This window comes from Alligator mississippiensis, chromosome 13 (genome assembly GCF_030867095.1).
Source record: "Alligator mississippiensis isolate rAllMis1 chromosome 13, rAllMis1, whole genome shotgun sequence".
NCBI lineage: Eukaryota > Metazoa > Chordata > Crocodylia > Alligatoridae > Alligator > Alligator mississippiensis.
In genome coordinates this window covers 27842611-27859447 of record NC_081836.1, presented here as the reverse complement: position 1 = coordinate 27859447, position 16837 = coordinate 27842611, and the positions used below count along the sequence as shown (strand labels likewise).

General features: G+C 45.3%; 1 protein-coding gene across 7 annotated transcripts in view; it reads right to left on the bottom strand.

Moving 5' to 3' along the window:
- LOC102558012 (ankyrin repeat and fibronectin type-III domain-containing protein 1) overlaps window positions 1-16837 on the bottom strand; it is a 607309-nt gene that overhangs the window by 373885 nt on the left and 216587 nt on the right. For all 7 annotated transcript variants that reach the window (XM_019493066.2, XM_019493065.2, XM_059716938.1 and 4 more), the window contains one exon: window positions 10415-10608. In XM_019493066.2, coding sequence (XP_019348611.1) covers window positions 10415-10608 — 194 coding nt within the window. The remainder of the gene's footprint in view (window positions 1-10414; window positions 10609-16837) is intronic.

Below are 16837 nucleotides of genomic sequence, written 5' to 3'. Positions count from 1 at the left end.
CCTGCTGCAGAGTTTTTTATTTTGCAGCAGTGCACATGTAGACGCTGCTTCAGCTGCCTAGGGCACAAGGGTGCTTCAGTGAGGGGGCTGCCGACCGGCTAGCCCCACACTGGAGCACCCTCATGCCCCAGCCAGCCCTTCTGCAGCATGTTGAGCCAGGAAGACCTGGCTGACAGCTTGACTTCCCAGAGCCTCTGCCAGCCAGGGCTTCTCCAACCTGGCTCAATGTGCTCTGGTCCTGGGAGTTTATTACATCATATTAATAAGCAAGTGTAGATGCGCCCTGTGTTTCCTCATATGGAGGGAAGAAAGGATGAAGCAGTAAGCTGAGACGTGAGAGAGGCAACCTTGGGCAAGTCCCTTAACTTCTGCATGCCTCTGAAAATAATCTCTCTTTGCTCACACCATTGTCTGTCTGTTTACATGTTGGTCCTGATCTGACTGAACTTTACACATTGTGAGTAAACAGTACAAAACCATAGGACTCCTTGTGGATTAAAGTTAAGCATGTATGTAGGTTTTTGAGGGAGCTAAACCTGGATAGTCTGGATTTGCCTATACACAGCCAGCCTAACAAAGGGGTCCTCACCTCAGCCATGGTCTCTAGACATTACCTTTCTGTAATTACAGGAGACCCTTGCCATTTGCGGGGGACACGTTCTCAAGATCCCTGTGAATGGCGAAATCTGCGAATAAGACACTGCGTTCATGAACGCAGTGTCCCCAGTGGCTGGGGGGGGGGAGGGCACGACTGTGCTGGCAGTGGTGGCAGCGCAGTGGCAGTGCAGTGACGGCAAACATAGAGCTCCCAAGGAGCTCCTATAAGTGTATTTAAGATACAAGTTCAGCATTCACGAATATTTGAAACCCCAAATGCCAAACTCGCAACTAGCAAGTGTTTCCTGTACTAATAAATGAAAGACTGAAATCCTAATAAAACTGTCACTTTAGAGTTATTGTTGTTTAAAGAGTGAGTATATTTATACAAACTCTTGATAAAGAAATTAAACACTTAACTCTTTATCACCCCAAGACCATTAAGTTATTCTGCATTATCTGCTGTGGCTGAAGAAAATTCTGATGAAGGGATAAAATTCCTACAACAAAAGCCTTGTGTGAGTCCTGCTATTGTTGTTGTTAGCATTAAAGCTTATTTATACAGCATGTGTCACCTATTACATTTCCAAGTGCCTTGAAAAGGGTAACATATCAACTCCATTTTACAGATGGGGAAACTGAGGTATAGCACATGTATTCCATTTCAGTGGGAGCTACAGATACTTTGCACCTATAAGAAAAGGCAATAAATGAATGTTCAAAGTCACAGAGTAAATCATTTGGGAACAGTATCCGTGTCTCTGAATGTTTCATTTTGTGTGTAATGCAAGGTCACATATTTTATTTTACTGCTATCACTTTAAACCCAAAGCAGGAGAAGACAGAAAACTACTGATCCTAAGCAAGCTGTCCCCTGGAACCTCATCTCTGAAGTCTGGTACAAGAGAGCAAGCCAGCCATACAGGAAAATAAACAGGGTGCAAAAAAGCTGATTCTTTTAAACAGGTATGACTGTATTCATTGTATTTAAATAGGCATGAATGTATTCATTGCAGCACAAAGGGAAATAACAACATGAAATTGTAAGGACCTCTGTTACGTTACTGTTCTGCTCATTTCTAAGTAGTTTGGACACTGTATGTATTTTCTTGCCTATTTTGTCTTTTTAGATTTGATGAACAGCAGTTCCTCCCTACTTCCCACCAACACTGTTTTTTGCCCACTGAAACCAAAATCATTGACTTAATAACAAAAATAAAACCTTTTGCTCAATCTCTGTATAAATGGAGCCTTCCCTTACTAGCCATTTAAATTCATGAATACACTCTCCAGAATTTTCCTCCATCAAAAACTCTCTTCTCCTGTTGTTTTTATCCCCAGTGCAAGCTCATTCGCATTCTCTGTTTGGAGAATTCAACATCTTTGACTAAGAGTGCTCATGACTTTACAAAGGCCACAAAACTAGAGGCAAATTGATTCCAATGTTTACAGAAGATGAGATCTTAAGGTGAAATGGTAGGTCACAAAATAGCTTTCATAGACATTAGGGTTGGAAGGGGCCTTGTGAGATCATCAGGCCCAGCCTCCTGCCCAAGGGGCAGGAAGGCAGCTAGGGTCAGATCACCCCAGCAAGATAAGCATCCAAGCATTTCTTAAAAGGTATCCAGAGTAGGTGCTTGCACCACTTCTCAGGGGGAGTCTATTCCAGGCTTTGGAGACTTGGACAGTAAAGAAGTTTTTCCATATATCCTTATATATAAAACGGTCTTCCAGCATTTTGTGACCATTAGACTTTGTCTTCCCTTAGAGTACCCTGGTGAACAGACATTCTCTCACCTCCTGATGCACACGCCTTCAATACTTATAGGCTGCCACCAAGCCACCCTCAGCCCTCACTTCTCCATAGTAAGTGGATTGTTGTTTACTGTACAAAGTCTGGGAGTTTTAATACCGAAGCTAGGAGTGTGAGGGAAAGGATGCACTAAAATCCATTGCTACCCAAAGCTGGTCCAACTCCTCTGATTTCAGTATTGTAAAAAGCAAGCCTGTTCCTTGATCCCTACTTAAAAGCACAAAGATAGTATGCAGTGCCCTTAGTCCTGCCACTATACCAGAAAGCAAAAAAGCTGAAACAGCTTTAGGAAGGGAGGATGGCAATAGAATATGGGTCTAAATTATTAAGAAAAACCCCCAACCTGAAGAGCAATACATTTGATTTTTTTACCCCCATTTTGAATTTAATAAGCTACTGCTCCTCCTCTCCAAATGTCAACTCATACAACACAGGAACTTCTGTTTGAAAGCTGTGATTATTTAATGCATAAACACATCAATCCAAGCCCAGATTCAGACTGCCACTGTATGATAACATTGTTCTGGGAGAGAAGCAGGAAATGCCATGACAAAACCACCAAGCTGAAGATACCTATAAAAAAGCCTCCTTTCTTAAGGCGGAACCTAATGATTTCAACTCAGAACCTGACCCAAGTATCAAAATGAGAACTAACTGGGGTGCCCTTCTTTGGCTCTGCATCCTTTCGAAAGAGGAACAGAAGGGAAAAGCAAAGCAATTTCTCTGTCAAGTGGCATAGCGTTTTCAGGCTCTTCAACTGCTCTTTTGATTAATCAAGTCAGGAGCTGTAATACCCCGCTGATCTGAGTTCTGGACCCCCAAACTGAGCCTTTACTCATGAGCTCCAAGCCCCAATTACCCTCACATCCTGCTACTATTTTCATCTTATGCCCCAAACTTCCTTGCCTTGACTATTGGCAGCCACTGCTGTTCTAGCCTGAGGTAGAGGACTCCCATGTAAAGTCACTGAATCTCTTTATATAAACCAGTCCTTGATAACTTCAGGGAATCTAATCCCACTTTGCAAAGGCCAGGGAAGGATTACAGCAAAGCAGGAGAGCAAATCCACTGACATTCATCCATTTCAAAGAATTTCTGAGCATTCACAGGCCAAAGAGCAAGAAAGCTGAGTTCATATCACATGGTCTTATAAGTCCAATTCTGGGTTCATCATTTCTGCCTGAGTATAACTGCACTATGCAACTACCCTGCATAATGAGTAAATACCTCTATGTAGTTACAATATACCAGAGCAACACAGGATGACACTGGCTCAGGGCTACAATTCCTTCCTTGGGCCTCTCTTTCTACCAGGAGAAGGAACTGGTGCCATTCCTTAACAGGATACCAACCTAACCCAGGCTCCTCCAGCCAGAGGGGAGGACTCTGCCCCCACCCTTCAGCCAACATGTGGCATGTATCTGTATAAATGCACAAGGATGGAATGGGAAGGAACTCTAACCCTCCCTGTACTGCTGCATTAGGTTGGGCCACACTCTGGCTCACAGAGCTAAAAGTCAAGCCACTCCTGATTTATACCCATGCAAGTGAAACCAGTATCAGTCCCAGGGCCTGAAGTGCTACACAGGGAAAGATCCAGTATGAAGTCAGGGGGGAAAAAGAGAGGCAGACCTGCAGGCTCATGTCCCAACTAATGTGCATCTACCTTAAATCTCCTCATGCAGCTGCAATTCATAAGTGTACAACTAAGCCTGGGAAGACTGGCACCTCCAAAAGATTAAGCTCCCACCCAGACCTGACACTAATGACTGCTGCAAAACATCAGCATTTAATGGGGAGAAAAAGCTGACAGTAAAAAATCCCAAAATAAATCTGCACTCCTTCTTCCTCTGGGCCCACTGCACAAGATAATCAGTTTGACAAAACAGAATTTCAAAGGAAAAGGGTGGAGGAGAGAGAGATGCTCAGTGATGTTCACTCCAGCTTTTCTTTCTGGCATCATCATGCTGGGCAGAGAGGGAAGGGTCTAGAATTACAAATATAACTGGGTGGGGGGGGGGGGGGGGGTGCATACAAACAAGAAACCACCATAATGTTGATAGGGCCTCTCAGACAACTTATTTGCTTCAGCATGGAGGAGACTCCAAGTACCTCATGTTCACCCACTAGGAACCAAAAAGTCCCAAATGCTGCCAACTCAAGACCATCATCTAAGCTAGAATAAGGCCTTCTGTGCCCCCTCCAAAGCTGTGATGATGGTCCCCTGTGCACATCTCTCCACTGCCCTGGATTCTCCTGCACACTGGGAGTTCTCCACACCTCTCTCCAAGCTCATAATTGGAGGGGAGGGGACAAGGAACAACATGACTGTCCAATTCAAAGTCTGAGTCATGCATTTCTCAAAGTTTCTGCAATAGGAAGTGCAGGTTCATGTCATTTTTTGCATGAGACACGAGAATGAAGTTAATTTTAAGTCCTTAAAGGCAACCAATGCTATTTGGGATAGTAGGGGTGGCAATTACTCTGAGGTCCAAACCACAACCCAATCCTGAATGATAAATCTACCTCCCTAAATCCCTGCCATGATTTAATTTGAATATTGTGGGCCATAATCAAATGAGCTCAGTTCCAACAGGCCCAAAGGGGGTGGCCTCATCTTCCAAAGACCTCAGCATTTTCCAGCCCTCACATGGGAATGCAGAAGTAGCTGCAGAACAAGAGCTACAAATGGATAGCACTCCTTCCCAGGGGGGAATAGAGGGAAATCTGGTGCAAGACGCAGATGCAACTGGGAGGTTAGGGACATATAGCACTCTCCTATGGCAAAGCAATGAAATAATATGGTCAAAGATGTGTCCCTTTCCCCCACAGAAAACACAAGATATAGGATGAAGAAGGACAAGAGAACAGAGGCTAATTCCCCAGAAACTAGAAGACTACCTCAGTGTGTGAAATCTCTCAGTGTGCTACAGAATGTGATGCCAAGGGGTTAATCACTTGGACAAGCCAGGAGCTGCCATGACCCCTTGTTCTAACAACTCCTGTTTGTTCATGTCTCCAGCCTGCTATTTTTCAGTCCTTGTGTCCATGAGGAATTTCCCAGTTAGTCCAACAGCCAAGAGAGTGCCTGACTCCACCAAAGGTTCTAGGCACTGTTGGCTTAAAAATGGCATTTAAAGGCCTGTTTTTTGGAATTGGCTTGTAGGTATAGATATATGCATTATAAGGGTTCAAGATGGGCAGCATGCATTAAATGGATTTCTAAGAGCTTGGGAGATACACACACAGCTTCTCATGGCCCTGAGAGCAGACAGGCTGTCTAGCACGAGGCCAACAGGCAGACAGCCTGGGAACCAAAGAAGTATGTACCATACTGTCCCATAACACAAGATAAGTGACACCATCAACAAGGTCTTAGAACAGCAGGAGGGCTGAGTCCCAGTTTTTGGGGGAACAGACCAAATTAGAAGGCCTGGAAGGCTATCTGGACACGTGACCACAGAGAGACAACCAACCAGAGACAGCCACAGATGAAGAGTCATCAGGCATCATCATGAGGGAAGGAGAATACAAAAGTAGAAACTTGAGACTAACTAAGGGTCCCTCCCTGTTCCTTCTCGTCCCTCCCTTTGCCCTGTCCCTCCTCCTCCCTGAGAGGGGTCCCTGCCCCCGTCTCCCAGGAAGGGTCCCTGAGGCTGCCATAGACAGAGGGCACACACCAGCAGCCCATCTCGTGCACCCCACTGGGGGGGGGGGGGGGTGCAGCTGTGGGCCTCAGCATCCCTCCTCTAGACTACTGACACCTAAGAGAGAGAGCCTCAGAATGGAGCTTGCATCCTGACCCGATGTACTTTGACTGTGATGACAGCTGTAGTACTGGTAGATATAGAATCACTTGATTGTTTGTATTGTTGCTTTTCTGTTATCACTTGGTATCAATAAATTTGCCTATTATCAACTGGCAGGCGTGGTCGGTTCGAGGGCTGTGCTCTCCCAGAACAAAGGTTTAGGTGCTGAAGCCAAATCCAGAGTCAAGAGGCACCAGCAAGTGGGCAGACCCTGCTGCCTGTCATGTTTAACGCATGCACACTCACCCTTACAACACTTTGTTATACCCAATCTTGCAAATTAAGTGAAAGGGAAGAGCAAGCCCAGATTCACATGAAGCTAAACACTAGCTGGCTGGGAAAGCCATCTCCCTCACTTGCTAAATTAAAAAAGGAAGCTGTTTCTTCTGCTGTTTCTTTCTAATGAGAAGGCACAGAAGGTCTGCCCAGCTTGCAGTCTTGATTGGACTTATTCCCCTGTACGGGTAGCAGGTGCCTGACTTCCTTTTCTCTTCCTGAGGCCCTGTGTGAACTTCCATCTCAACAAAAAAGGCAGGATCCTTTTTGCTCCAGCCTCTGAACAACACAGATACTTCCCCTCCTTTGTTCCAAGCCCTTACTACAAAAGCCAGTCACAGGATGTGCAAGAATGAAAGGCCAGGGAAATGTCCTCTGACAGACCACAGGATACTGATTCTCTCTGACTCAGGTGAGATATTTTCCTGTCACTTCTCTTTCCAATTCCTGAGAGGCAATTTGGAGTAATGGATCCTGGGCAGTCAATCCCAGAAAACTGCTTTTACTCCTGGTAAGGGATACTTTTGATGCCCATTTCCACAAGCAAGTTCTCTGATGTAAGTTGTCTTTAGGCACTTTCAATTGATCACATTAAACAGACACACCGGTCTGACAAACTAGTCTGAATCACTGACGCATGATGGCATTATCCAGTGGTCAGAATGAGACCAAAAGTCTGGGCTCCCGCGTTCTAGTCCTGTTCTGCATGGTGTCACTTTGGGCAAGCTTCTCTCTGCCTAGGAGGGAGGTTGTGGAATCCCCATCCTTGGAAGTTTTTAAGAACAGGTTAGACCAGGGGTACTCAACCTCCAGCCCATGGGCCAAATATAGCTTGCAAAGCCATAGGTATCTGGCCCATAGGCTGCCCAAGGATTGGGAAAGCTGGAGGCAGGGGACTGATAGCAACAAATATGGCCACCCTGCTGCCAAATTCCCAAACCCAAAGCCCTGCGCCACCTCCCCTCACACCCGCAGCTAGATGAGGCCAAACCATGCCCCCTTTCCCCTGTGGGGTCAGGTTGGGGTAAGCTCAAGCCACCTTCACCACCCTCACAGGGCTGGGTCAAGCTCCCCTTCCCACAAGGGGGCTGTGTTGGAGCTGGGCTTCCTCTTCCTCTGCAGAGCTGGGTCATGCCCTTTCCCTCCCTCAGGGCCAGGATGGAGCTGAGCCATACCCCCTTTCTCCCACAGGATTGGGATGCATCCAGGCCAGACACCTTTCCCCTGCAAGGTAGAGCCACACTGCCTCCCTCCCCTATCCCTGCCCCACTACAGGGCTGGGCCATACTACTTCCCCCCAGCCCCCTGGCCAGGTTGGAGCTGGGATACCCCACCCCCCTCTGCATGCTTAGATGTGACCCTGCCATGACTGCCACATGCCGGGTCGGGACCATCAGCCAGATTTGGCCCATGGAGAGCCTAGGCACTGCTCATCCAGCCCATCAGCCAAAAACATTGAGCACCACTTGCCTAAGTTGCTTTAGGTGGGAATGATTTTGCCTTGAGCAGAGGGCTGGACTAGATGACCTTCTGAGGTCCCTTCCAGCCCTACTTCTATATAATTCTGTAAAATCACTGTGTCTCCATTACCTTGTTTAAAAAAACCCACGTGTTAAGAATACTAACCTACATATGGGAGTAATGTGCTCTCTGGTTGAGCTGACTTCATTACCCATTTGCAAAACACTCTGACATCAAGGGGCTAAAGGAATTCTAAGCACAATATTACTATATGTTAGATGTTGCCAAACTGTTGTCCAAACTAGTATAAGGAAAATGTAATCAAGAGGTAGACGCCTTTTCTTATTTCTTGTTTTGGCTCATCACTTTTGCCCCTTTCTGGGATTAATGAATATCTAATTAGTACCCTACCAGGTACTATGAAGAACAAGAGATGATCCAGCCAGAAAATGGAATCTCTCAATTTAGTGATCAAAGATGTTACCTGTGGACAGCATTCTTTTCCCTACTTATAGGGGCTTTCATAGCACTCATCCATGCAGTGTCTGGGCAACTTCCAGTGATACATTAAGAGACAAATCTCATATCTATCAGATGTGGAAGTGACCCATCTGATGTCTGTCACAGGCAGATCCTGCCATTCCTTATCCTTTCTTCAGAGAGGATTGTGTAGGCAGTGATGTATTAGCTTTGGCAGGGTTTTAAGCTTTTTATTTTTTTAAATGCACATGTTGCTCTGCCCTTGCATTAGAGAAGGCAGGTGGAACAGCACCTGGCACTCGGTGGGGAAGGTAGAGGGGTTTGCAGTGGTACAGAACAAGTTCTGACTACAGCCTGGGGCTAGCCGCTGAGGAAGGTCTGTGCAAGGGGAGATGTTTGACCTCATGGTAGGTAGGAATCTCTATTGTTCCTGAGGGGCATAGTTAATCAACTACCACACCTCACCCCAGGAGTTTTAGTCCACCAGGCTACCTTGCAGATTCAAGATAGGAACCAGGACCTTGAATTTGACCTGACAGTCTACAAGCATCCAGCTTTTAGAGCAGAAAACAGGAGTACTGGGTTTATGGTACTCCACGTTGCTGAAGAAACATACCATAGTATTTTCTACTAGCTGGAGTTCCCTGAGGGCTGATGGCTTCACTTCCTTCATGGGTGAATATCTCTTGCACATAAGCAACCCATATTCTGTGTCTGACTTCCCTTGTAGTGGTCAGATGGCTTTCTGCCCATCAAAAGCTGTTTGTTCAGCCATGCCACAACAGGGCTGCTTGCATTAATGAATGCCATTTGGTGAATTAGGAGATCCTAAAGGCTGACAGAGTACAGCAAACTGCTCTCAGCTCCTCCCTGTTCCTCACCTTCAGCCCTCCTCTGAAATGATGTTGTTCACCTGGGCCTTCTTTCATGGTTTCCTCTGCATTCCAAGGGCCTCCCTATAGATATGAGGCTTGATAGGAAGACTCAGGCCTCGAGATCTCTGCTGTCATGACAGAAGTCATTATGGACAAACACTGAAATCAAGAACGCTGCTATATGAGTCCTAGTTGTAAACTCAGGAAAGCTGAGAGAATGGAGCAATTTATGAGCTCCTATCTGCGTATAAATATCTGGGGAATCAGCAGTAGCAGAAGAAAAATGCAGAACACAGACCATAAAAATTAAACCAACATTTGGAAAAGTATTCCACTGGGTAATCTGCAGAAAAGGAACCCAACAAGGGGGATTTTATTGTTTAGAAGTTCCAGTGTACTTGGAAGCAAAGCTTTGTCATCTCAATTTTATCCAGCTGTGGCCCCAGTGCAACTCCACTGTTAAGAATGTTAAGAGTACTCAGATACACTGGCCACGAGCATTTTTACCACTATGGTTAGATGACACTGTTTATGCTGGGTTCCTACAGTTGCTAGCACCAGTGGAACTTGCACTAGGATTAGTGCAGTGGAAAGAGAATGAGACCAAAAACACATTGTAGACAAAGATCCGGGCATGCTGTTATATCAGAGGTTTGTAGTGTCTGAGTTCTCCTTTGCTACCCCAACCTAGGATTCTCCCTAGTATCTTGATCTAAATGCAGAAACATGTGTTGAGCAGTGGATTTGCTCTGGACCATGTGAGTTGTTGCCGATCCACAACCAAAAGGCTCCATGTCCTATGACCAAATCACCAACCTATTCTAAGCTTCTCATCTATTTTTTAACCTCCATGCATTTTTACTACCGCTGTGACAAAATAAGGGGAGATTTTGTATTCAAGCTGAAAGTCAGGCTCAAAAATTGCCAGAGCGAAAACTTAAAGCTCGCAGTCACCTTTAATAAGTGTGAAAAACCCTTGTTGACTGGTTTCTAATAGCAGTGTCTTTGAAGGATTTCTGTTCAGATTGTAAAAACCTCCCCAAGACAGGATTGTGCAATTGATCCAAAGAAATTCAGATCTACCAACATTAACAGAAACTCACCAGTAGAGGGCACTGTGCACCCTTTCTGGCAGTCGGAGGCAGAGTGGTTCTTGTACTGCTTCTGCTCTGGCATGTCTTCTCTGTACAATTTTGAATCCAGGAGAGGAACCCTGCTTAAGACAGGTGACTGAGGGATGCTAGGAAGTGTCCGTGACTTCCCTAGGAGAGGCCGTTGCAGTTTTCTATCCAGTGATCTTTAGAAGAAAAAAAGGAAAGAAAAATTACTTTAGCAGGTGAATGGAGCCTGCAAGCAGGGTAATTCTTCTATAGGACACTTCAGTGCAAAACGTTAATGCCACTGGACTAAATCATAAAATGTGCTTGTTCCCAGGATACAGCTCCACCACTCATTTGCAAAGTGCTTTCCCCATTCTTTCCTCATCAACATGTTTTAATTAAGAGATGCAACTTGAGATGCAAATCATAAGTTTTTTAAAAGAAGATAGTGCACTATACATCCTACTGGACACCAGCCACACATCCACTAGTTTAAGGATCACCAAAATTAACCCAATGCACAGATCACAGAGTTTAGGATGAGATCTGTGAATTGGTCTGAAAAGAATATGAACCTATCCAAAACCAACATACCAAATCTCAAACAAAACCAAATCATTTTTTGGAGTCTCAAAAACATCTGAAGATACGAAGGGGAAGGTAGGGTTTGTTTTAATTATTTTCTTCCTTCTCTCTGCCTTCCCTTATTCCATCCTGAACATCCAGCATGAAGCAATGAGATTCTCTTCTTTCGGTGTTCCTGACCCAACTGATATCCAAAAACCCTGAAAGGCCCAAACTGCCCAATCCCACCACCCAAAAAATAAAAACTGGGCTGAATGACAGATCGGCATCCAGATGTTTACGAGCACAAGACAGCAAGAACCCGAGTAACTGAGTTCAGTTCACTGCTACTGCTGGCAACCTTGTTATATGATTCCATCCTTCAGTTTATTCATTAGTCAGTTTTTAGGCATGCACACACGTGCGCACGCGCGCATGCACACACATACTCCTGAGGAAGCTCTTCCAGAACTTCCCACTTCTGATAGTTAGATACCTTCTCCTTATTTCTGGTCTAAATCTGTTCTTGACCAGGTTATATCAAATTGTTGTTGCACTAATACTGTCCTTTATTTTAAATAGCTCTTATTTCCCCTCCCAGTGGCTTGCCCTCCTGATCTTCCTTCTCCCCCGCTGTGTATTTATAGAAAACAATCATATCCTCTTTCAACTTTCCTTTTCTGAGGCTAAATAAGACCAGATCTTTCAGTCTCTGTTCCATGCCCCTGAGTATTTCAGCAGCCATCTTTGCACCTGTGCCAGTCTAACTTTATCTTTTTCAAACAAGACAAACCAAAATGATATGCTGTATTCCAAGTGAGAGCTCATCACTGCCTCACACAATGGCATTAATACTTCTATTAGAAATACTGCACCTGTCACATCCTATGATGCATTTACCTTTTCCACGGCCACAGCAGATTGGTGGCTCCCAGTCATCATTCAACTGAACAGTTTTCTTCCTCTTCAGTTGTTTCCCACTGATGAACTCCCAGCTTACAGCAGAAATTTTTTTTCATTGGCCCTTAAGTGCATGACCTTGCACTCTGTCCTATTAAATGTCAACCCATTTCTATTACTCCAGTCCTCAAGTTTGAAACAAGGTCAGACAATTTAGATTCTTATTCACACCAAAGTGCCAGACATTCTGAGTCTCACCCATCACTACTATATTTATTATGATTGCTGTTTTCTTTTTTACAAAGGCAATGGCATCTGTTGATTTGTGTTGGCAAGAGATATAATTTATGGACAAGCAGTAACACCAAGGCCAGAAGATAGCTGCAAAGCCCTGCACTAAATTCTGCAGAATATTAACTTATCAGATACTGGGAACAGAGCAGCAGACATTTGTGACATTTGGGTAAAACAGACCTGATGTAAAGCTCAATCAAATCAATGGGTGTCTTTCCATTGACTACAATGGGTTTGAAACAGGCCCTATTGTACTAGCCTTTTATAGGAGTGGCTGTGCAAATTTGGCTTGATTTGATCTGCACTATGTTCCCAAGGGTGACTTGCCTGTTCACAAAACCGCCAACTGGCTGCTGTCTGCAATAGAGATGATACTAGCTGTGACACTAGTACAGGTGCAAGTAGTAACTGAGGTGCAAAGACTATGCTGTATGGGGACCTGACACAGCAGGAGTCTGCCTGTTCTTAACAGTGTCCTCAGCCCTTCAGTGACATCAATGCTCCAACTTAATACCTTAACACAATAAATAAATAAATGCCCAGAATTAACATCCTGAATATAAAAACCACAACACCTGCCTGGCACTAGACCAAAACAAATACCACATGACTTACTGTTTTGCAAAACATAAGGAATGCTGGTCTCCATTTTAGACTGTAAAACATTTGATATTTTACCAGATTTCTGTCTCTGCTCTTTTAAATGCAGCAGTTTGCGGCTAGTGGTTCAGCTGTGTGGCAACATTAGCTTTTTTAATACTTCCAGGTAGGCTGCGCCTATATTGCCGCTGTGAAACAAATCTCACAGGGGTAGGAAGGACAAAATTCACACCCTTGGAGGAGCAATTTTTAAATCTGCCTGACTGAAGGCAACGATTTATACAGAATCGAACAAAAACAAAGGCTTGCGGGGGTTGTTTTCTTTTTATTTAATCTTTTTGTTTTGAATCTGGACAATAAAATTACATTCCCATGAAAACTCCAGCTTTATGGATTTACCATCCCCCCATATTGTTCTACAAGCCTTACTAATAAGTGTCAATTAAGAACTGTTTGGCAATAGGAAATCACAGCTAAGGAGATCATGTTACATCTGTGCATGCATCTCACAGTAAGACAGGCTACAATGCTGTGGGTTATAACTTATCAGGGTTGCCACATCCCATTAATACAAACCCCTGATGGCAGTGCAAAGTGCAATTAGAGGAGCCACAATCAGCTACATTACAGCCTATAAATAGCTGATGTTTGGCTATTTGATAGTGGATAGAGCATATAATCAAGATTTGACAAGGGCAAAAAAAATCCTTCTACCTGAGAGTAGAGACTTAGCCAGGAGCTCAGTGACAACAACACTGATTTCAGCACATGGCTTCTGAGTTCCCAGCGACTCTACTACTTGCAGGGTGTGAGAGACTAAAGGAACAGCCACAGGGTACAAAAGGGAGTCAAAATGGATGAAGTCTTTGGTGGGAGCTCAGGCGAAATGGGGGAGGAGGAAGGAATGCACAGCCTGCCCCCCATTTCTCCCAGGAGAGTGCTCCTGCTGAGGTTCAGCAAAACCCTCCCCACTTTATGATCCCAATTCCATGGTCTTCCCTTGATGATGGAAAGTTTAGAACAGCAACTGACATTTGTGAAGGCTAGTTGTCTGCAAAAAGACCCCTGGAGCCTGGGGCCTTTCCAAATACAGCCTCACAGAGATTTTGTAGCTTTTAGTATGGCTAAAATGTTAATGAAAATCTCAAATAAATCACTGCACTTTTTGTAGCTTCCCTCACGGTCCAAGCCTCCCTAGCGTGCAATTTTTCCAGAGAAGACACAACTCCATTGCTGTAAAGCAGAGAAGCCAAGGGAGGATCAGAAAGTGGGAAGGGCAAAACCTAGTAAAATGCAGAAAAGGAGAAAAAGATAATATATGTTCAAAACAGATTGGGCTACATCCTGCTTGATGCTAAGCCAGGGGTGGGCAAAATGTGGCCCAGGGGCTGGATGTAGCCTGCCAGGCCATTCTACCTGGCCCGCAGGGCCCCTAAAAAATCTGGAAAATTAATATTAATCTGCCCTGGACTGCCTATCATGCGGCCCTTGATGGCTTGCCAAAACTCAGTAAGCAGCCCTCTGCCCAAAATAATTGCCCACCCCTGTGCTAAACTGAGCTGAGCTGCATCTCCCAGTGATTTCAATGGAGGTTCACTCAGCACAGAGCAAGATTAGCCCCCAGCCTGCTTCCCTGAAAAACTTTCCTGCTAAATCAAGATCCCAATTTCAGTCTAATTTTCAACAAAGCCACTAGATAAAGTTAGAGAGAGAAAAAGCAAAACCTCACAGTTGCCCTGGGAAAAATCAATGCACTTGCTGCAGAAATACAGCAGGCAGCAAGAAAAAAAAAACCCAGCTAGTTACACAATACACTAGGGGCCCCAATAAACCTCCCATTGATTGCAGCTATTTCCCAGAGTTCTCTCCAAACCCAAGCACTTTGTACTTCAACATCTTCACCTCCCTACCCCCACTCGCCTCCCACAAATAAAGGTCAAAAGAGATGAAACTTTAAAAAAGACATGTGTTTGTTTGGGAAAGGGAGGTCAATCATTTCCCCTCCGACTCTGCTTCTCTTTTGCGTTAAAAATCCAAGGACAAACCATGCTTATTCAGTTTACGTCTTTTCTTCCTATTCACAATTCGCTCCCAGCATTGTCAGTCAGAGAATGGAGATACACCAGATTCAAACCAGAGAAAGATTAGAATTAGGTCTCTTATCTAGTAATGCAAAAGAAGCCTCTAAAAATAGAACATCCTCAGCCTTACCTCTTTTCCCAAATCTCAGCTCACCCACTCTAGTTCTTATTTATTCACCCAGCCTGGGGCAGTATCCCTAGGGTGACAGGGGATTGTCACACTCAGAGGTAGTAGTAGGCAACAGTTGATCCTTCTGGCTCATCGTGTATGCATGAGAGGTCACCAGGACCTTAGATATGCATGCTTAGGCAGAAGTATGGAGGAGTGGAGTCGGCCCAGACCTTCCATCCCCCTTTAAGACCATTGAGACAGCATTCAAAGGCCAGACCAAGTCCAAATGTTTGGTGCCTCAATGGTTACAGTTATATGTGCATCCAGAAGACTGAGATAAACCACTCTGCCCTGATCAGGAAAGACAACCAAAGGGCGAAGTGAAAGAACTCTGAGCAATGACTGCTCTCTGTCCCAGCCTGAGCAGGTTCTTAGAGCGGCACCTGCCCCTGTGACATACTTACCTGGCAGAGGATACACCATGTATCTGGGTCCATGAAGGCAGTTTTCCTTAAGAGCCGGGAGGGAAACTGTTCTTCTGGTGTGGTTTAGTACCTGCCGAGGTGTTGGGGCTTAAAGCCCACTTTATAGAAATGGGAGGCTCCTCCTTAGCTTGCTCCTGCGGTTAGATGGCTGAGGGCAGACAAAACTTGGGGGCATCCGAACCCCAAGCCTCTGGGCTTGGGCCTGCATGTAGGATGCCTGCCAAAAGATATTGGAAATAACTGAAGCTCCTGGTGGGGATGGAGGATGTTTGCCGGTTGTAGGGTCACTTATGATTCTGGACTGACTCATAGATTTGGACTTGATTTGGCTGATTTGGCTTGGAACACAAAAAAATTCTTTAAACCGCCCCCCAAAAAACAAACATCCCCCCCGCCTCCCCCCGGCCAACCCTGCCCCTGTGAGATTAAGTAAAGTTTCCTGCTGCAGCCTAACCAAGCTCCAATTCCAGCATCATTACCCCCCTTCCTCCTAACATTCATCTTTTCCCCTTCACACAAAAGGAAAGTTCATTGATAAGGAAGTGAGGTCAGTAAATAAATGGCTTCCCTCAACCCCTTGCCTGTAGGTATCACATAGGAGCATGGCTTCCCAAGGGGTTTAAATGGGTGAGGTAACTTTGCAGACCAGCTCAATGAGGACACTGAGGCCTCAATTCAGGAAAGAGCAGCTCTTAAGTCCATGCTTAACTTTCAACCTGTGTTAGAAGCCTATTTCTCTTAACTGGGAGAGAGAAGCACCTGCTTATAGACTGTCCTGGACAGGAATGGGGGACATATTTGTGTAAGGGAGAAAACATGGAGACAGGTATGGGAAAAGCTGGTGAAGGAGGTACTGAGTTGATGATGTCTTGATGGCAAAGGAAGTCAGACAGACTCAAGACTCTCCACCCTGAGGGAGTCCTGGGTTGGAGATCTGCAATTATGACACTTCTTTCTGTTACAGCTTAAGAGCAATAGTACAACTAGGAAGGGGTGCGCAGGGCATCAGCCCAGGGCACTGATTTAGAGAGGGAGCCAGTATGGCCCCCTCCCCCGAGAAGTCTTCAACATAGCAGATGCAGCTCCATGCTGGCCAGCCATAGGAGCCAGGCAGAAGCAACCCCACTCCCAGTAGTATATGTGGGGGGTCAGGAGGTACCCCATGCCCCAAAGAGGCTTTGCCATTCGAGGCATAGCCCTGCGCTCTGAGGGAGAGAAGAGGGCACCAGAAGCAGCCCCCAGGGAGCCTGACCCCCTGCCCAAAGGTTGGGCAGGGAGAGGACATGCCTTGGGTATTGTCCACCCAAACCCTCAACTCTCTACAGCCTCATAGACAGATATATTCCTAACACAGTCCCCTACAACTCTTGCAATCCAATATTATACAGCA